The 21361-nt window shown below is 43.0% G+C and overlaps 1 protein-coding gene across 1 annotated transcript in view; it reads left to right on the top strand.

The window, feature by feature from the left end:
* The window catches only part of Myo10A (Myosin 10A), a 101985-nt gene that overhangs the window by 42775 nt on the left and 37849 nt on the right, over positions 1 to 21361 (top strand). The window contains exons 7-22 of the mRNA XM_053752046.2: positions 473 to 691; positions 892 to 980; positions 1873 to 2011; positions 2238 to 2441; positions 2604 to 2742; positions 3132 to 3295; positions 3834 to 3924; positions 4303 to 4472; positions 4795 to 4985; positions 7858 to 7992; positions 8927 to 9102; positions 10267 to 10784; positions 11010 to 13180; positions 13417 to 13568; positions 13839 to 14082; positions 14413 to 14585. Coding sequence (XP_053608021.1) covers positions 473 to 691; positions 892 to 980; positions 1873 to 2011; positions 2238 to 2441; positions 2604 to 2742; positions 3132 to 3295; positions 3834 to 3924; positions 4303 to 4472; positions 4795 to 4985; positions 7858 to 7992; positions 8927 to 9102; positions 10267 to 10784; positions 11010 to 13180; positions 13417 to 13568; positions 13839 to 14082; positions 14413 to 14585 — 4975 coding nt within the window. The remainder of the gene's footprint in view (positions 1 to 472; positions 692 to 891; positions 981 to 1872; positions 2012 to 2237; positions 2442 to 2603; positions 2743 to 3131; positions 3296 to 3833; positions 3925 to 4302; positions 4473 to 4794; positions 4986 to 7857; positions 7993 to 8926; positions 9103 to 10266; positions 10785 to 11009; positions 13181 to 13416; positions 13569 to 13838; positions 14083 to 14412; positions 14586 to 21361) is intronic.

The following is a 21361-nucleotide window of genomic DNA, read 5'->3' on the forward strand; positions in this document are numbered from 1 at the left end:
ATAAAAACAAATTGTTTCAAACTGCAATAGTCAACTTATGAATTAGCCGACTGATCTCATGTGGGGATGGATTTGGCAAAATCAAAATGAGTTTACTATATGGCGATATATTACATTTATACTAGCGATCCGTCCCGCTTTCACTCAAGTAAAAACATAATAAATTTTACACCTACACCTTCCACAGGAATCACAATATCTATTGGTAAAAACCGCATGAAAATCCATACAGTAGTTTATTGTGAACAGACAGACAGGCGCGGCAGGGGACCTTGTCTTATAATATGTAAAGGAGTAATATAGCGGCCGTTTGCCGGCAAGCGCAGCGCTGGACACGCAGGAAGACAGGCAGAGACTTTATGTCCAGCTGTCAACTTATTGTGGCTGAACTGATGAATAATTATATGTGTACTTTGTATGTTTTGTAACGAAGAAGACGAGAAGAAACTGTAACCTACTTACATTCCACCAGGTTCTCGGACAGCCTGCACCAGCTCCTGGAGTCCATGTCGCGCTGCAACCCCTGGTTCGTGCGCTGCATCAAGCCCAACACGGACAAGTCTCCGCTCAAGTTCGACATGCCGTGCGTGCTGGCTCAGCTCCGTTACACTGGAATGTTAGACACCATCAAGATACGGCAAACCGGCTACCCGATCAGGATACCCTTCCATAACTTCGTTGATAGATACAGGTAACTTTTCCTCAATAGATTCCATAATTACATGTTCGAATTCTTTATTCAATTTAAAATGATATAACTCTTATAGATGTCAAAATATTACCTGAAACTAAGTCTACTGTCGACTTCCAAAGCGAAGGTGAAGAAGAAGCGTTTATAACCCAATTTAATTTAAAAAATCCTTGTTTAAAATGAATATATATATCTTTCAGATACTTGCTGAAATCGACTCCACCACGTTCGACTCCGTACAGAGAGATATGCAACTCCATATTAGCGGAAATGCCTCCCACAGGAGCGGGTAAGAATCATTTATTTGAATTTTAAAGCAATTAAAACGTATCTTCTTTTCGAGTCGAAATAGCAAACATATTATATTAATTTAGATCAGTAAATAGCCACAGCAATTACTTGTCAATACCGTCATGTCATAGGTTTTCTATGGAGCAGGAGAAGGCACAGTTTGAGCAAGCAAGACAACAGATGAGATATGGATTGGACTGATCCACTGTCACACAAAGCATCAGTTGCGAAACCCCACTTAACTCTGTGTTCTCGGCATCCAACCACCACCCAACACCATTAATACAAGTTTAAGACATACATCACTTGGTTTTGATTATGACAGCTTATTATTAAAATATGATATAACTATTTAGATGATATGACTATATGATATGACTTATGCTATCAATATGCTATTAACACATTGTCTCTCCTCGCGTCTTGGTATAATAGAAAGATCTGTCTGCTATTAATGTGTTTGGAATAGTTTTCTTTGATCATTTGTGTAGTCTAGGCAGTAAATTTAAGAAAAATATGGCTAAAATAACATTAATAAATACATTAAAAGCAATAACGAAGTGTATAAAAAATTGTATAGTTTTATTAAATGCTTTATATAATTGGACTAAAATATATAGACTTTGGCAGAATTTTTTTTTTTCAGCGCATTTTTTATATGTATGTAACGTCAACGTATTTTGTTGGCGGCTGTTTCGCTTTTTATAGCAACACCGTCGACCAAATGTATGAATCTAATTAAACTGTGGTGATGAGTTTGCGTATAAGTCTGGGGTTTACGACAACTTTGGCGGCTATTTTGCCTTCAGCACGGCCGTGAAAAAACTGTATAAATCTCATTAAACTGTCGTGTCCGCCTATATCGAAGTTAACCCGCTGTATTGTTGTAGTCGGCGCGGACTACCAGCTGGGCGCGGCGCGCGTGTTCGTGCGCGAGGCGCTGCACCGCGCGCTGGAGCGCGCGCGCGCCGACAAGCTGCGCGCCGCCGCCACCACACTGCAGGCGCGCGCGCGCGGGTTCCTCGCCAGGTAACACTGCCCACTGCTCGTTAAGTACCCACTATAACGCGGCCTTATATTTGTATCTGTCATACATATTTCCACACTAATATTAAAAAAGAGAAAAATTGTATTTTAGTTTCTTTTTGTTTTTGTTTGTAATGAATAAACTCAAACACAAAACATTACATATAAAACTACAGTTTCACAATCATTGTCTGGAATATACGTAAAGAAATAATTTCCCGTTGGCCAGGAAACGCTACCGCCAAATGCGTCAGTCGGCTGTGGCCATCCAGTCGTGGTGGCGCGGCGCACACGCGCGCCGCCGCTTCCTGACGGCGCGGCGCGGCGTGCTGCGCGCGCAGGCGCTGCTGCGCGGCCGCCGCGCTCGGCGACGCTTCTCCAAACTCAAGGAGCAGCATCAGAGGAGGCTCGAAGCGCAGCAAGCCGCCGCTAAGTGAGTGTACACACTTATTTATCATCCAAAATGCATGTAGATGAAATCATTCAACTGCTTAAGAATATGATTTTCGAATGGCCATTTTGTATCCGATTATGAATTGAAAGTTATGGAAACAAAATGGGAAGTTTTTGCTAAATCGTAATGAAATTGTTACAGACGTCGAGCAGCCGAACAAAAAGCACAGAAAGCGAAGGCAGAGAGCCTCCAAGTGCTAGAAGTGCCCGCGGAGCTTGCTTTCATATTGTCCAAAATCGATGAGTGGCAACCACCACATTCTGAGAGGAACCTGGCGAAGGTAATTTATTTTTCTGGTAACGTTGATAAAATAGCTTCATAAAACAATTTATTATTAAATGACATTTAGCGTTTAGTCACTTGTATCCCTTTTTTTATGACGGATTAGTGTATTTTGCAATTTTGTGCCAATTCAAGAATGTTAAATTTTCATGTATGTTAAACATGTGTGATATGCTCATCTGTACTAATATTATAAATGCGAAAGCCTGTCTTTCTGTCTGTCACGCTTTCAAGTATAAACCACTGGGCCCACTTTTATGAAATCGGTCCAATGGTTTAATGACCCGAAGTCAAACATAGGCACCTAGGGCGAGTGCGGGCTACAGTTTGTTAATGATTGATTATATTAATTTCAATAATAAAACTAGTTTATAATTCACCCACCAGGTGGCAGGCGACGTGTACTCAGAAGAGGAGTGCATCCAGCTCCCGCGTGACTTGCAGCAGTTCGCCTTCTCCAAGTTCAGCTCCGTGTACTTCGCGGACGGCGGCCAACTCAGCCCTAAGAAACATCCCATCACAAGACCATTCTTGTCTAAAGCTGCCGTCAGGTATGGTGTTTATAGATAGATCAACTATAGAGTGTCGATCCTTGACATATTATTTTGTCACATTATATAAATGGGTCAACTTTTTATTGTAGCATACATAAGTTAATACATGTTTAAGTTGTATGTCAAGAAAGGGCGAAAGAAATTATATGAGGGCGCTGTGTCCTGTTGGCTGACAACAAAGGGTGTTAATCAACCAATCTTAACTTGTATTGTCTCACCATTGAACGATACACTCTATAAGAAATTCTAGAAGATTTGCTTTGAGTTGCACCGTCAAAATTGACGTTGATTTTAACCGGCGCGCCGCTGACGTTTGTACAAAATGGCGTACTTTTCGTTTTTCTGTGCATGTTAACATAAAATTTAACGTTGCAACCCACCTTTAGTATTTGCAATTGCAACAAGAGACTGTAATCTATATAATGAGCAAAAAGGCGCACTTCTTGTAAATGCAATTTCTTCCAGCCTTTGTTTTTACTTCACTAGTGCTTTATAATTTGTGACTTTTACACTAAATACATATTGTATTTTATAGGGATCAAGATTTCAACGATGCAGTAGCTACATTCAAGCTGATTCTGAGATGGTGCGATGAATCTGCTGCTGGTGATGAAGCGAGACAGAAGGTAAAAACACAGATAATGAAATAAAATAGTGCTATCAAATATTCTGTACACCACTGCCTTACCATAATTTTGAAATCTTCAGTTTTTGTCATTGTCAAATTCACCGATATTTTTAGGCATTCTATTTTAAATAGACAAAAATAAATCTCTTCGTTGTTCATCTCTTTCTCCCGGTTTTCTTCCGCAACCGTTAATCATCGGAGCCCAAGGTCCACTAATACTGTAACATATTGTAGATTACTTGTAATTGGACCAATATTACATAACAGCATTGTCATATTAAGCAGTTCCTGGCAGGAAACCGAAAAAACACTAACATGAGAACGAGAAGAACATTGCCATATGTAATGTACGTTAACTTTTTTAATCGGGTCCCAGGTGCTAGCGGATTACATAGCGTCCCGCGGGCTTCAGTCCCGCTTGCTCCGGGACGAGATCCTGGTCCAGCTGTGCAACCAGGCCAGTGGGGCTGGACCTGCCGCTGACCGAGTGTGGCAGCTGATGGCGCACTGCTTGGCTGCGTTCCAGGCTCCGGTGCCGCTACACAAGTGAGTCTGATCCCAGCTACTGACGAACTACATAGAACCTTGAAATTTGGGAGTAGTTGTACGTACGCTAGTACGAGTACTATTTGTTGTGACCACATTTTACGGTAGACGTTGGCGGTTATCTTGTTAATATTGTTCTTGGACAAGTATTCTGCGTTGTTACTGTATCATTTTAAGATGAGATCCAGCAATATATTCGATGTATGTGGGATGTGCGATGGGTTATTTAGGGTAACGTTCTGAAATAGTTTTGAGAGGACCGTTAGCCCTTTCCCTGGCGACTCCGACCAGGAAGTAATAATAAGGGAACGTTATCTTTCAGATACCTAGTCCGCTTCGTGTCGGAGCGCGCGCCGAGCCGCTTCCGAGCTCAGCTGCTGCGGCTGCTAGGCGCGGCCGGCGCGGCCGAGGCGCGCGCGGCCGGCCTGCCGCGCCGCTGCGTGCCCACGCTGCTGGAGTGGCGCGCCGCCCGCACGCACGCCCGCCCCGCCCTGCCCCTCACACTCTACACAGGTAGCTGGTGTTGTTGTGATTGTGTCGCAGCTGCCGCGCCGCTGCGTGCCCACGCTGCTGGAGTGGCGCGCCGCCCGCACGCACGCCCGCCCCGCCCTGCCCCTCACACTCTACACAGGTAGCTGGTGTTGTTGTGATTGTGTCGCAGCTGCCGCGCCGCTGCGTGCCCACGCTGCTGGAGTGGCGCGCCGCCCGCACGCACGCCCGCCCCGCCCTGCCCCTCACACTCTACACAGGTAGCTGGTGTTGTTGTGATTGTGTCGCAGCTGCCGCGCCGCTGCGTGCCCACGCTGCTGGAGTGGCGCGCCGCCCGCACGCACGCCCGCCCCGCCCTGCCCCTCACACTCTACACAGGTAGCTGGTGTTGTTGTGATTGTGTCGCAGCTGCCGCGCCGCTGCGTGCCCACGCTGCTGGAGTGGCGCGCCGCCCGCACGCACGACTCACACTCTACACAGGTAGCTGGTGTTGTTGTGATTGTGTCGCAGCTGCCGCGCCGCTGCGTGCCCACGCTGCTGGAGTGGCGCGCCGCCCGCACGCACGCCCGCCCCGCCCTGCCCCTCACACTCTACACAGGTAGCTGGTGTTGTTGTGATTGTGTCGCAGCTGCCGCGCCGCTGCGTGCCCACGCTGCTGGAGTGGCGCGCCGCCCGCACGCACGCCCGCCCCGCCCTGCCCCTCACACTCTACACAGGTAGCTGGTGTTGTTGTGATTGTGTCGCAGCTGCCGCGCCGCTGCGTGCCCACGCTGCTGGAGTGGCGCGCCGCCCGCACGCACGACTCACACTCTACACAGGTAGCTGGTGTTGTTGTGATTGTGTCGCAGCTGCCGCGCCGCTGCGTGCCCACGCTGCTGGAGTGGCGCGCCGCCCGCACGCACGCCCGCCCCGCCCTGCCCCTCACACTCTACACAGGTAGCTGGTGTTGTTGTGATTGTGTCGCAGCTGCCGCGCCGCTGCGTGCCCACGCTGCTGGAGTGGCGCGCCGCCCGCACGCACGACTCACACTCTACACAGGTAGCTGGTGTTGTTGTGATTGTGTCGCAGCTGCCGCGCCGCTGCGTGCCCACGCTGCTGGAGTGGCGCGCCGCCCGCACGCACGCCCGCCCCGCCCTGCCCCTCACACTCTACACAGGTAGCTGGTGTTGTTGTGATTGTGTCGCAGCTGCCGCGCCGCTGCGTGCCCACGCTGCTGGAGTGGCGCGCCGCCCGCACGCACGACTCACACTCTACACAGGTAGCTGGTGTTGTTGTGATTGTGTCGCAGCTGCCGCGCCGCTGCGTGCCCACGCTGCTGGAGTGGCGCGCCGCCCGCACGCACGCCCGCCCCGCCCTGCCCCTCACACTCTACACAGGTAGCTGGTGTTGTTGTGATTGTGTCGCAGCTGCCGCGCCGCTGCGTGCCCACGCTGCTGGAGTGGCGCGCCGCCCGCACGCACGCCCGACCCGCCCTGCCCCTCACACTCTACACAGGTAGCTGGTGTTGTTGTGATTGTGTCGCAGCTGCCGCGCCGCTGCGTGCCCACGCTGCTGGAGTGGCGCGCCGCCCGCACGCACGCCCGCCCCGCCCTGCCCCTCACACTCTACACAGGTAGCTGGTGTTGTTGTGATTGTGTCGCAGCTGCCGCGCCGCTGCGTGCCCACGCTGCTGGAGTGGCGCGCCGCCCGCACGCACGCCCGCCCCGCCCTGCCCCTCACACTCTACACAGGTAGCTGGTGTTGTTGTGATTGTGTCGCAGCTGCCGCGCCGCTGCGTGCCCACGCTGCTGGAGTGGCGCGCCGCCCGCACGCACGCCCGCCCCGCCCTGCCCCTCACACTCTACACAGGTAGCTGGTGTTGTTGTGATTGTGTCGCAGCTGCCGCGCCGCTGCGTGCCCACGCTGCTGGAGTGGCGCGCCGCCCGCACGCACGCCCGCCCCGCCCTGCCCCTCACACTCTACACAGGTAGCTGGTGTTGTTGTGATTGTGTCGCAGCTGCCGCGCCGCTGCGTGCCCACGCTGCTGGAGTGGCGCGCCGCCCGCACGCACGACTCACACTCTACACAGGTAGCTGGTGTTGTTGTGATTGTGTCGCAGCTGCCGCGCCGCTGCGTGCCCACGCTGCTGGAGTGGCGCGCCGCCCGCACGCACGCCCGCCCCGCCCTGCCCCTCACACTCTACACAGGTAGCTGGTGTTGTTGTGATTGTGTCGCAGCTGCCGCGCCGCTGCGTGCCCACGCTGCTGGAGTGGCGCGCCGCCCGCACGCACGCCCGCCCCGCCCTGCCCCTCACACTCTACACAGGTAGCTGGTGTTGTTGTGATTGTGTCGCAGCTGCCGCGCCGCTGCGTGCCCACGCTGCTGGAGTGGCGCGCCGCCCGCACGCACGCCCGCCCCGCCCTGCCCCTCACACTCTACACAGGTAGCTGGTGTTGTTGTGATTGTGTCGCAGCTGCCGCGCCGCTGCGTGCCCACGCTGCTGGAGTGGCGCGCCGCCCGCACGCACGACTCACACTCTACACAGGTAGCTGGTGTTGTTGTGATTGTGTCGCAGCTGCCGCGCCGCTGCGTGCCCACGCTGCTGGAGTGGCGCGCCGCCCGCACGCACGCCCGCCCCGCCCTGCCCCTCACACTCCACACAGGTAGCTGGTGTTGTTGTGATTGTGTCGCAGCTGCCGCGCCGCTGCGTGCCCACGCTGAATAGTCCGCCATCTTGGATGTGAAAATAAATTTCATTAACAAATTCCGAACGATACCCATTTCGAAAGACATATAGACGTATGTTTGCAGTCTTGGATCCAAAAATAGTTGTCATTTTCATTTATAGCGCCCCTGTAAACTTGTTGCTTGCTGCCCAAGCTTGTCGTTTTCACAAATGTTTCCTGTTTAAATCCAGATGCAGTGCACCACGTGTGCGTAGAATCGTGGACGACGTGCGCCCGCGCAGCCAGCCAAGCGTTGTCAGCCGCCGGCATTGCACATGACGCGCAGGGGTGGACGCTTACGATGGAACACAACAATCAACTAACAGGTAAATTATGCTATCAAGTCTTCATCAAATACAGTGCAGTTCAATTTAGGAAATCAATCGCATTAGTGTTTATTATACTTCATGGTACGAATTTGTAATGCAGATCAGTTTAGGTACATAAAGTCGCAGTACCCAGGAAAGCGAAAGGAGGTCAACTGGATCGCATTTAAATAATAAAAATATATTTATTTTTTTATATAACAAGATATGCGTCTGCCTATTTGCAAGAAATGCTTTTGCCAAACAGACCTGCTAGATAGAAGATTTCCATATAACTCCCCGGGCCAATCTGGCTAATCTCATACAGAGTTGTTGATTGGGCCACGCACCTGCCCGGACCAATTTGCAAAGAGAAAGACGTCATCAGATGATGACGCTCTGTCTCGTTTCTTCTCATGTATTTCTAATACGCACTGTGATGTATCAAGAGTAATATTTGTGTATATTGACATATAGCAACACCGAGCGAAGGACACGTCCTTCTCTCTCTCGATCTTGTGCATGCCAAGGCGCTATATTTTTTATTAAACAACATTTAATTATACTTTTACTATACTTGTTTTGAGTGTATTGATAATGATATAGAACAATAAAAGTGTTGTGGTCACAAATTATTATTATTTTATTTAGTCCAGAAGGACTGGTCAGGTCACTTCACGCAACGCATATCACTTTCTTGTATGAGCGAAATGGCACATATACAGGGTTACCGCATAACCTACCAAAAGGCGCATAAGGTACATAGAGACTAACATCTTTTGTTCTACGACTTTTGTCTAAACGTAATAAATAATTATTTTTTTTTAGTTTTAATGTCTTTTCTATAAAACGTTAACTCTATGTTCGATTCCACTACATAACGTTACTGTACTGTTTGATACCAGTAACCCTGTATATAAATGAGGGTGTATAGCTGTCTCTGTCTACTTGCTAGAATGGGCGGGCTGCGAATACGCGTTAGACGCGGTGGGTGAGATCGAGATATGGAGCGCGATGCCCAGCGGCCGCAGCGAGGCGCTCCGCGCGACCGCGCCCCGCGTCTCCTCCCTGCAGCCGCCGGCGCCGCCGCCCCGCGCCTCCTCGGTTGACGACCGCGCTGCTAGGCCGCAGGTAACAATTACACTATTTTTTATTTCATTCCAAACTTTTACAATAAGTACATTATAATAATGCTTTCCACTACAATTTGCATACAATCGAAGTTATCAAACACAACATACAATAAAAAAATAGGCACATTTCGAAATTACTATTGTTCCTGCAAACATTACTTTTATAATTATAATACTGCACACGCTGCAGTTTATAAGTCTTTGTGTTTGTTTATACGCTGTAATTATTTTTATTGACTACGTTTTAGTTTTATGTACATACAGTATCGTTAGCTATTTTATAAAGTGCCACTTACTATCAGACTTCTTGACTAGTTCTTTCAGGAATCGCGTACTTTCCAAGGTATTAGCTAAAAGCCAAATTTCATACAAATTGGCGCAGCCGTTTGAGCGTGAAGAAATAACAAACATACTCACAAACTCTCGTCAGAGAGATACAATTTACATCGAATGAGATTTTTAAACCTCTGAATCTTAAGAGCAAAAATAAAACACAATTTCTATGAACAGTATTTGAACGAAACTACTGAGAGACAGCCAGATATGGCAAAACTAGAAAGTGTTCCCTGTTTACTTGAGCACTCTAAAAACGAGACCCATTGTCAACTATGCGTATTTTAAGAGTTAAAAATCATCAGAAGTTACGATGATAAATTAAATAATTTTCCAATGCATAAACATTCTTTCACCATCACTTTTTATCCTGAGCTGTACAAAAAAAAGTAAAAATTCTCAATTAACGGCTATAAACCGACTTAATTGAAGCGATAATGGCCAACCTTACATAACAGTATGCATTAAAGCACAGTTTACACAATGTGCAGTTCACGCTTCAATGATTGAGATTATAGAAATCCAGTTTCGCGGCAACACACGTGAGTTTCCATCCTCCAGTCGAAGACAGACCTACGCGGTGTGTTGGTCAATAGCCCGTTTTGTCGTTGTCAAGGTCCTAGATTGTAATTCTACCAGTGTTACAGACATCTGAAATAGTGATCAATTTTAAATTTGTATACGTTTTTTAAAATAGATTTTGGTAGTTGTGATTTAGATTTAGTTTGAAACAGAGAAAAAGACTATTTCATTTATGTTAGTTATATTTGTGATCGAAATTGTATAACAGAAGGTAATTTTTAAAATATCCATTATATTATCCCCTCAGGTACCACCTCCTGAACCGCCGAAATCCCGTTCACCAAGCATTCCACGCCTACTACAAGATTCCATCGATGAAGGCCTTTCAGAATACAACTGGAAGATAGAACGTGAAGAATCTCACGCCATTTCCAAACACAACGACTATTCTAGAAAAACCTCCCACGATATACTCTCAAGGGAATCGGCTCTCAACGAGCGATACTTCGATCAAAACAATGATAAAGTTAGAAGCAGATCTTTGGATAACCTGCTCGGAGACAACCCTGTGCCTCAGCAAACGAAGCTCGCTGATTTGGGGCTGTCGCAATCTCGTCTTAATGATCGCTATCACTCGGTGGAGAGGTTAGGCGGCGCGCCGAGTGTGACCAGTAGTAAAGGAGCAATGGAAATGGAATACGGGACGGGATCTCGAGCGGTGCCGTCCCGGTACATAAAGTCGCAGTACGCGGGCAAGCGGGCGCCGGCCGGCTCGCAATCTAGTCGCGCTTACATCGAAAAGAGCTCAGAATTCGGAGGTGTTAGGTAAGAAAATAACACGTTATAGTACATTTGTACCTATAACGTAAAGAAACATTTTTATTACTTGAAGTAAAATCATAATTATTGGTCAAAATTATTTATTTGAATACGCTAATATCTAAAACTATATTAACTATTTTGTTTTAAAGATGATATTGCATTATCACACGCTTACAAGTCGCAGTTTAGATGTTCAATAATAATTACACTTATTTTTTCCTTTACCAGATCATCAGCTATGTCAGACACTTCAGAAGCCCCAAGTTTGGCTTCGCATGTGCGTCGCGTACGAGTGCCATCGCAAGCTTCCGATGTCGACCAATTCTTAGATGACCTATTCTCACCAGTCCTAGACCCAAATATAGACGAACTATCAGACGCTCGTTCTTTGGCAGCCAGCATCAAGGGAGGGAAGAACTACGCAGCGTTTATCGACAGCATTCTAAGCTGTGATTTTAATGAACAAATCAATACACTCGACAGTGAAGATGTAGGTCGACTCATCAAAGGAGGCGGCAAAGATGAGAAAGATAAAACTAGCAGGAAAGAATCCAGCGTAGATTCTGTTGATGATTATATCACCAACCTTTTCGATCCAATTTTCATGAACGATAGCCTGAAGAGACTTACTGATGGAGAAGGTCTTTCGGAAGTTATTAAAGGCGGTGGTGCAACGCCAAGGGCAGCCTCTGCTAATACTTCGGCTCTAAGTTATGGAGGATTGGCGTTACCACCGACGATGCCGACCACTCCTGAAGCATTAGCGGCCGCATTAGGCCTCCATCTTCCTCCACCAGGAACTGTCGATATAAATGCGTACCACCAAAATCTACAACGAGCGTTCTTACAAAGCGCAATGGCACAAAATTTACAAATCCAGCAACAGTTATTAGCACAAAATCAAGCGCTGCAAACTCTATTGGCGGGACAAGTTGTGGAGCCAACTGAATCAGAACCAACTTCGCCAGTCAGATCATCTACCGTAGTACATGCACAAGTACACTCTCCGCCGAGAATATCAGTCAAATCACGTCGCGAGTCCAACGAAAGTTCATCGACCGGAGCACCCCCTCCTCCTCCTCCGCCGATGCCCCCACCACTACACGCAACAGATCCTTCTGAAGTCCGTCCTTTCATGGATCCTTATGGCCGAGCGAAAACAGTACGCATTGGCAAATGGAGATGGCCTCCGCCTAAAGACGCGACTGGACAAGACCAAACCCAAGATTTCACAAAATTTAAGATGCGTCAGATTCAACGAAGAATCACACCTCAAGCGCAAACGAATGGCGTTGAACACGAACCGCCTAGAGGTCGATCTCGGTCTGAAGCGTCTCCTGGGATCGAATGGGAGGAGTTTGAGGTCGACGGGCCCGTGTCTCCGAGTAGAGAACCTCCAAGTCAAAGAACTGCTAGAAGAAGCTTCGAAATCGGTGCGCAAAGGCCTTCTCCAGGCAGCGTTGGGAAACTTAAACTGAGTTCTGAAATGAGGCAGAGGTTGGAGCGAGTGACTGCCAACCACTCCGTCCGTAGCTCATCTTCCGCTGCGGAAACACCTCGAACTGTAAATAAACTGGAAGATACCAGAAAGTTAATGTTAGAACGACAATTAGGAGGTGGTGGCCGTTGGGATGCTCCACCTCCGCCTTTACCGCCAGCGCCACCGGGTCCTGCTCCTCCTCCCCCTAAATCTCCCCCAACACCTCCTGACAGACCAGCACCACCCCCACCAGCCCCTGATGCTTCAACTTTCGCTCAACTCAGACGTGACAGAGACACGTTTGGAGTACATCAAAACAGAGAAGCGGACGACCGTCACGCGTTCCTCGCCAACTGGAACTCGAGGAGAAAAGACGAGTCGGAAACTTCTCGCGACGACTTGGCTTCCCGTTTCCTGACGTCAGATCGACGGGACAGAAATTCCAGGAACCTTAGAGATGATTGGGGCGACGAATCCGAAATTGGGAGGAGTTACAATGAAGATAGACACCAAGGTCGGGACGAGTGGGATTCTGAGTCGGGTGTAGACAGTCGTCGGGATCGCGATAACTTCTCCGGCAGAGAAGCATCTGAGATTTACGAAATACATCCAGCAAGGGCTGAGAGGCGCAGAGATGAAAACGGTGTAGATGAGGCGTTCGAGAGCAAGCGATCGCCTTTCTATGACGATTTTGAGAGATTCGATGGGAGGAAAAATTCGAGAGACATGCTGGTCGGTCGGGCAAGAGATAGTCCGCGGTCTGATGTGGTGTTCCCACCGGAGAACGGGGACTTGAAGAGGACAGAAAGAGCCACGTTCAAAACACACATGCAACAAAAGGAAAGAGACAGAAAGATTGAAGCGGAAAGGAGACATTCTGTGTCCACGCATGTAACGGACCGAACTGAACATATCGAGCGTAAGTGTCATTATATTTTTAGTTTTTTTATATCGATATCTTTATATTTAAGAACATTGTCGGTATTAATGGAATGAATTTGTCTTCTCCATTTTACAACCATTATAACAAATGTACCACTACGGCCTTTGCCCGTATGTGTATTGAGAAGGAGTACCAATAAAAGAAGTGATAGCTTTACGTAATTATATTATTCACACCATTTTTGCGAATGAATCATTCTATTCTATGCCTAGGTGACGTGCCGGCGCCGGCGGCCCTGCTGCCGTCGGACCGGTCGTTCCTGACGTACAGCCGCGTGCCGTGGAAGCTGCGCGTGCGCAAGGAGCTCTTTACGCCCGTGGAGACCTACAACGACCCCGCCATATTGGATTTACTCTATTTACAGGTATTTATGCTTCCGACCTCTTGTCTCCCCTGATGGATTGATTGGAATTGCTCTGAGGTGTAAAAATAGTATTTGGGTATTTATAATGCCAGCTCTCTCTATATAATGCAAAAAAACATTTGCACCGTGAACGAAAGTTCTGGTGCATTGGAGACATTCACAATAAATTTCTATAGAAACAAGAAGCACCTTTGTATTTGGTCGCCTATTTTATATTTACGTGTACATAAACAAATAAACGAAAATAATAACATATGATTTTAACAACAGATAGTGCACGACATCAATTCTTCCATGCCGTCACTCCGGATGTCAACGAGTGAGAAGCGCGCAGGCGCCGCGTGGCTGCGATCACAAAATGGCGCCACGCCGCGCACGCAAACCAAAAGACAAGCCGTAGAAATGGCCAGGTCTTGGCCGTTTTACTTCGCGAGATTATTCGCGGCGAGGGTACCGCCTGGCGAAAGTGCGGTGCTTGCCGTTTCGCATAGTGCTGTTACTATTGGAGTTAAAGGTATGAAACTTCTAATATTTTGTGAGTCTGGGAATCAAACCTAGGTCTTCTAGCGAATAATTTTTAGACGCCACATAAGTTTTACGCCAATTTTTTTTAAATGATAACCGGCGAGAATGTTTAAGGAGAGTGATAAGTATAGAAGAAGCGAGTTTTAGCAAGACTGTGTCAAGTTTACCTCATAAGGGAAAATACTTGTAGTATTTATATCTAACTTCTGTCTACCCCCATAGGAAATGGGAGTTATAATATGAATTAATGAGTGAAGATTTTTTCCCCACAGTATACATAGTACCGTTCAGTACCTAACTTGAAGCTATACTTCCGTAGGTCCGGCGGGTCTGGCCGTGCGGCGCTCGCTGCCGCTGGGCGGGCTGCGTGCGACGTCGCCGGCGCCGCAGTCGCTGCAGCTGACGGCGGCGCGCGAGCCCCCGCTCACACTGCACGTGCCCAGCGCGCACCACGCGCAGCAGCTCATCGCCGAGTTCGCGCTGCACGCTCAGGTATGTAAACCTCACAGGACCCTGCCGAAGATGCCCCGATTATTTACCCACAAATTGCGCTTGTTACTTCATTATTTTCTGTTGCTCCATCTCTCTCTCTCTCTCATCTGAGCATTTTACAGTTTATTTTAAGCGAAACCCATCCGCTTTGCTACTTTTTCTTTTACATTTTGCACGGTCTTCGGCATCTCTAGTTATCAGATCATTGACACACATATCTGTCAAAATTCTATAGCTCCATCGTACAGCCTAAATAAACCTGTGAAAGAAGAAACTACGAACAGACATATCTGATTGTTGTCGTAACTGTCATAACGATTGATTTAGAAAGTACTTCGTACGGAGTACCTACTAATCCCATGGTCATAACATGAAACATGTGAAACAAGAAACTACGAACATCTGATTGTATGGCGTGAACTGTCAACTAATTTATATATTTATCATAATTTTCCACGTGTCATTACAAGTTTAACCACAATGAGACTACGCTAAACACGAGTTTATATGTGGTTAATACAAAATGACATAGATGTGTTCAAATTTTTTCTTCGATTTTTCTTCTTCTGGCCTTATCCTATCAGTCCACTCCTAACCACTGTTTAATCCACTCGTACGACTGGATGTGTTGGGTTGTGTCAAATGTGTATAGCCTTTCGGAATTAAACCAGAATAATATTTTTTAAATCCGCAATGGCGGTAAATATTATTTAATTTAGAATAAGACGTGTGAAAGACCGATTTCTGAATAAATGATTTTTGAATACCCATTACCACCAATTAAAATACAATTTCCAATTCTATTTCAATTTCCAATCCAGCATCTTCAGTTACTAACAATAATTACGTAACTTAAAAGCTTATGAGACAGTTATAGTCATGCTCATCAAAATTATATGCATAAAAAATGTTGGATTTGAAGAAACAATTTACATAATCAATAGTTATTATGGGATAGATTAAATCAAATACGGTATCTTGCTCATTTTTTCAAATTGATATTATTATCTCTCTTCCTTTTGAACGTATTCCTAGTTTCTTCCTCAGCCGTTGTTGAGCCTCGGAGCCCAAGGTAGCTATCCTATTTTTATCCTGTATTTTCTAATTTTATCTATTGTCCTAAAATAATTCTATATAATATAATAATTTTCAATTAAAGAAACAATGCATATGCGTATCTTATTTATTCTTATAGTTAAGTTAGTCCTTTAAGAACGGAAAATAGCCAAATCACAAAATTAATTATCAATTTACGCATATTTTATGGCCAATCGAATACAAGTAGTTACCTTTCACTGCACGTATAAATTAAGGAAAGATCAGAAGAACAGCTAATATTGAATTAATTTGCCTCCATGTGACTCGAATGTTTTCAAATCACAAAAATATTTTTTAAAGAATTTCTCTCAATAATTCGAAAATTAAACAAATCATTCAAACTGGTTGTCGAAATATTAACGAATATCAATGATTAATGAATTAGATCAATTAGGCTGATTTTCATTGCAATACTAGTAACACGAATAGTTACGTCATGTTAATTTTGTAAAAAATTACATGAACTATTAAATGACAGGTTAGAAATGTCAAAACTAGCTTTTTCTCGCGGCTTCGCCCACTTATATTATTACCCTCCATTATATTCATGTGGCGATTGATTTTTTAAAAACAAACTAGCTTGTTTTTACATGTATACCAAGTTTCATTATAATCGGTCTAGCGGTTTAGCCGTGAATCGGAACAGACAGACTGACTTTCGCATTCATACTATTAGTATGGAAGTATGGATATAAATTAGTGATATGACTGCATTCTCTATATTTTAGTCGTACATTGAAACTCGCGCGTCATGCTCTTGAGTTCGCCATAATTTCTATGTTATTATTCGTGCTTTGTGTGATTCTACTTGCAGTGTGTGATTATATTTGCATAGCACATTGCGAACATTTCACTTCAGGTGAAAGATTACGATTTTAGATGCGTGATTGTTTTTGACTGTATTCTATGAAGGCATTCATTTTCTCTATTATTTATTTGTTAAAGAATCAATATCATGCCAAGTTAATGTAATTAATGAGTAATTAATTAATCACGTTCTATTTTTGTATAGGTATATTTATAGGTAAAATTAATAGCTTTATTTTCCAGTATTTATTTATTTAATTTACTCGTAATATTTATACTCTTATTATCCGACATCGGAAAAGTATATTTAAAATCTAATATAGATAGATACTTTACCAAAAAGTATTAATTAATATTGTCGGAACGTTACGTCATAACACCGCGGTGTTTATGACGTAAGACTAATATTATACCTGCTGTAAATTTTATGATTATGATAATTATTATAGTAGTAACATAATCTTGGGATTCTGGCTTCTAATTTATAAACTAATGTCATAAAATTAATCTAGCGGTTTTAGCACTCTGCTCTACTTTTTAAAGAATGGGATAGTGCATGCTTTTTTTTTATACAAATTTGATACTCTTTCTCTGTTTCACCTGAGATTTGACCCGGTTCCTTCTCCTAGCGTAGCGTATGTGTTCCTTAATCGCCTCGTACTACATTCACTGGAGGTTATGCAGTAGTCATATTCTAGGACGGAGCCTCACGCCCAACTGTTTTATAATTTAACGTACCATAGACAACGTAACAAAGTGATAAAAAGGCTTCATACATGTCAAAATGTCAAAAACCGAATACGTAATGCACTTGACAATATGGAAACCACATCGACCGATGACCACAGATATTCGATACCTTGCATAATGCATTCGGTTACGGTTAGGCAACTTCGGAAGTAAACGAGTTTTGGCCGACTTTATTAATGTCCCGATGTGTCATGCGCGGGAGATGATTTGTAGGAAATATCAACGCCATGGTAAACTTTTCCTAATCAACCAATTTTGTACTGTCATCGTTTTGAAACACACTTGTATGCGTAAGGCTATGTAGTATAGGTTATAAAAATTTGCTAAAATATTTGTAAAATAATTGTCTTATACAAATAGTTTGGGTGTTTTAGTCCTAATTATAATTTATGACAGAACAGAAAATACATAAAAAGGACTATTAATTTCCTATAACTAAATTAATATTAATCGTGGAGCCACGGTAAAAAATATAATCCAAACCATATGCAAGTATTAATTTATATAAATGTATATAAGTGTAACATTTAATTGCCGGATTACTTTTTTATTTTTTTTGTTCTACGTATGAGAATAATATCTTATGCAATCGCGCATTTTGAAACTGTAATTGTAAATTATATAAAAACTTCAAGTCGATCGTTTCAGTTCCTCTATTGACAATTCTTAAAATACCATGTGTGTAAATGCATATCACAATTTCAAGATCTAGATTACCAAGCTTTTATACCTTATTATTTATTGTTTATTTGTTCGTCTGTGTTCATGATTATCTTCTCATAAATTGGCCATTAAAAAGTCATCTAAGAAGCAAATTGATTCTGCCTTTCGCTTTAACTGTAATTATTTGATGGACCATAATAAATAATAACACGTTGAAGCCCGAATGATACAATTCACTCATTATAGTGTTACACAATAATATAATTCTGTTATCGGATGGGAAGAGCACGAATTAGACACTGTAGTTTTGTTTCAGATGTTAAGTACTTCGCGGAAGTGAATATTACTTTAACTTTTTATCTTACTTGCTCGCGGCTTCGTATACGTGTAAAAATTCATTTTTATCCCAAAAATATCTCTAACTGATTGAGAGAGTATGTCTGCCTGTCACGCTTTCACGGCTGGGCCGATTCTCCGAATACGTGAAATTTATACTAGGGTTTTTACGAGTATATTAAATTGTTCCGTTCCGTACGTCTTCGTCTATGGATCTGGAACATTGCAGGCCATATACTCTCGTCCTCGCCACATTAATTTCAGTTTAGTAAATAGCGTTTCAAATTCGACTAGTCTTCTATATAATTAGCACATTCAAACTTTTCAGCAATATTGTAGATGTTCCATCTTCATCATAAACTTCTGTATAGATAAAATATGAAACAATTTAACACCATTTTTATATAATGAGCTACATAAGCTTCAACACTATGGCTGTCGGACAGCTGCGTACAAATATTACGCAACTATAAATTCGCATAAGCATTAAAACGGATTCAGGTCGCGAATCCAGTTTGTTGATTCGATTCATGTCTTCGGATGTCTGAATTGAACTAAACAAAATAATTTCCGAACTGCTATTAGTTCGTAGTTTAGCTTTACTGAATTCAAAACAATTGATGAGCATTAACCTTATTTGTATTAATGAAACATTGTATTAATCGTTAGTAAATAAAAAAACAGTGAAAATAAATTGAATAAAGACGAGACTTTGACATAAAGTGGTTAAAATCATTGGCAAAATCATCTATGGCTAAACGAGCCGTAAATTTAAAAAGTGAAGTAAAGAATAATATTTCCTTAAATGTTGAGTGGTCAATTTATGTAAATCAAGTCATTGTATATTTTTATCAAACCTAATTAATTTCCACAATTATCGACTTCAAGGTTAATTTATATCAATTTCGCAACAAAACTACAGCTCGCAATAGACTGTAGTACTTACTCAACATAAAAGCTATTAATTTGCCAAGTATGGCGAAACACTTACATACAAAATGTATTTTATCGTTATTTTGTTCAATAAGGTTCATTCTCTTACTCAAGGATCAAGTAATGTTAGTATACAAATTGGGTTGTCATATTGTCTCATTTATACGGGTCACTGTATAAATGGGACGTCTTCTCCCTTCTCCCTCTCTTATCTCTGCATATTCCCGGTTGCGTATAGGCTCTGACGCTGCGAAGCGAACATAGATAAAATACGTGTCTTATCTAGTAGCTCTACGAGTAAATTTCCCGCTCTCTCCCGTTCTCCCGTTTTCTCTTAATAGCGGGAAATTTAGAACCTTAACGTTCAGTGAACGTTTGATCTCATACTATTTTTACCCTAGACAAAAAAATATACTTTTTCGAACTTAACCTCAAAAAAGTTATTATACTATTTTAGAAAATTGGATTTCTGGAAAACAGACAAACTAAAGCAAGTAAATTACAACTTTTTCGTAATATCATCCGAAGATATTGGTTTTAGTGTGATGATTATTGTGAATTAATTGTTAGATTGTAAACCGTAATTGATAGAAATTTTTAATTGTACGTATAACAATAGACCTGAAAGTCATCAGAATTACATGGAAGTGGAATATATACATTGATCGTTAACCTAGTGCACATTGTATGTTTACGTTTTTCCTGGTTTTTCTGTATGTATATATAAATACCAACCGTAGTATATATAAATAAATATACATATAAGGACAAATCACACAGATTGTGCTAGCCCCAAAGTAAATTCGAGACTTTGTGTTATGGGATACTAACTTAACGATACTATTTATAACATATACATATATAGATAAACATCCAAGAGCCGGGCTATCATGACCCTACCGGGGATCGAACCCGGGACCTCTCAGTTCAGGGGCAAGCTTTACCACTGCGCCACCGAAGTCGTCAATGTTAAAAGTTGTAACTATATATATATATATATATAGAACTCGAATACATGTATTTTATTTCTCTTCTAGCTGTTACATACATATAGTAGTTAATTACTTAAACATATTTCAATCCATAATCTATTTTCATTGTGGATCAATGTTTAAAGGCACATATAAAGTTATCTTTGTCTTACCAGGGTTTTTTAAAGATGTTAATTTTTTAATATTCTATTTTACATATTCTATGTTTTAATACTATTTAATGTTTATTTTAAGGTATTGAAATAAACAAATTATTCTATTCCTATTATATTTTTATTATATTATATGCCTATTACTTTAAAATTCAAATAGGTAGGTACATAATTTAAATCAAATTATAAAAAAAGTGTGGTGGTTGATACGAGTTGTAATTTTGTAACTTGAAAATGTATAATTAAGAAATATTATGCAAAAAATATATTTTTTCAATGATCTTATTTAATAAACATATTATTTGTATTGATATTATTTCTCTAGTTAAAAATGTATTTAATAAAGCGCGCTACCACATATAAAGAGCGGCTATCTCTACATTACTCTTTCTACATGAAACTCTACAATAATACCGTATCTCTACGTAGAGGTACTTTTCAGAGGAAATTGCTGTAAAATGGCGAACGTCCGTCACATTCATCGTAAATCAAGAAAAGACGCGGAAATATATCTCCGTTTGTTTATCTAGGGAATTGTTGGAGCTTTTTATAATATTAGTAGCGGCCCGTCCCGGCTTCGCTCGATAAAGACATAAATAGTAATCTACGTTACTTCTGAAGGTTTTGTCTGTCTCTGCCAAATTTCATTAAAATTGGTCCATTAGAGTTTATTCGTTACGAACGAAATACAAATATTTCTCTTTATAATATTTAGTATGGATTATATTATAACTCATATTGTTGTGTTGCCAAGTCAGTCGCATCTAAATTTCTATTTCTCAGGAAATGTTGTTTTTTTTTGTTAAAAGTTATAATAGGCTGGTAATTTATTGTTACAGAAGTAATGTATTCAATTCAATTCAAATGTAGTTGCTTAATATTATCCTCATAGTTCATCAACAAATCTTTTCTCAAATGTGGAGTTCTCCATGCATGCGGAAGTTTAGCCTCGTAGAGTCAACACACTGGTCGCGTGAGTTCTGGACGTTAAGCTAACGTGCGTCGTGATAACACAGTATAATGATAACTCTTCAGTTTTATTATT

The sequence above is a fragment of the Plodia interpunctella genome, chromosome 11, assembly GCF_027563975.2.
Source record: "Plodia interpunctella isolate USDA-ARS_2022_Savannah chromosome 11, ilPloInte3.2, whole genome shotgun sequence".
In the NCBI taxonomy this organism is placed as follows: Eukaryota; Metazoa; Arthropoda; class Insecta; order Lepidoptera; family Pyralidae; genus Plodia; species Plodia interpunctella.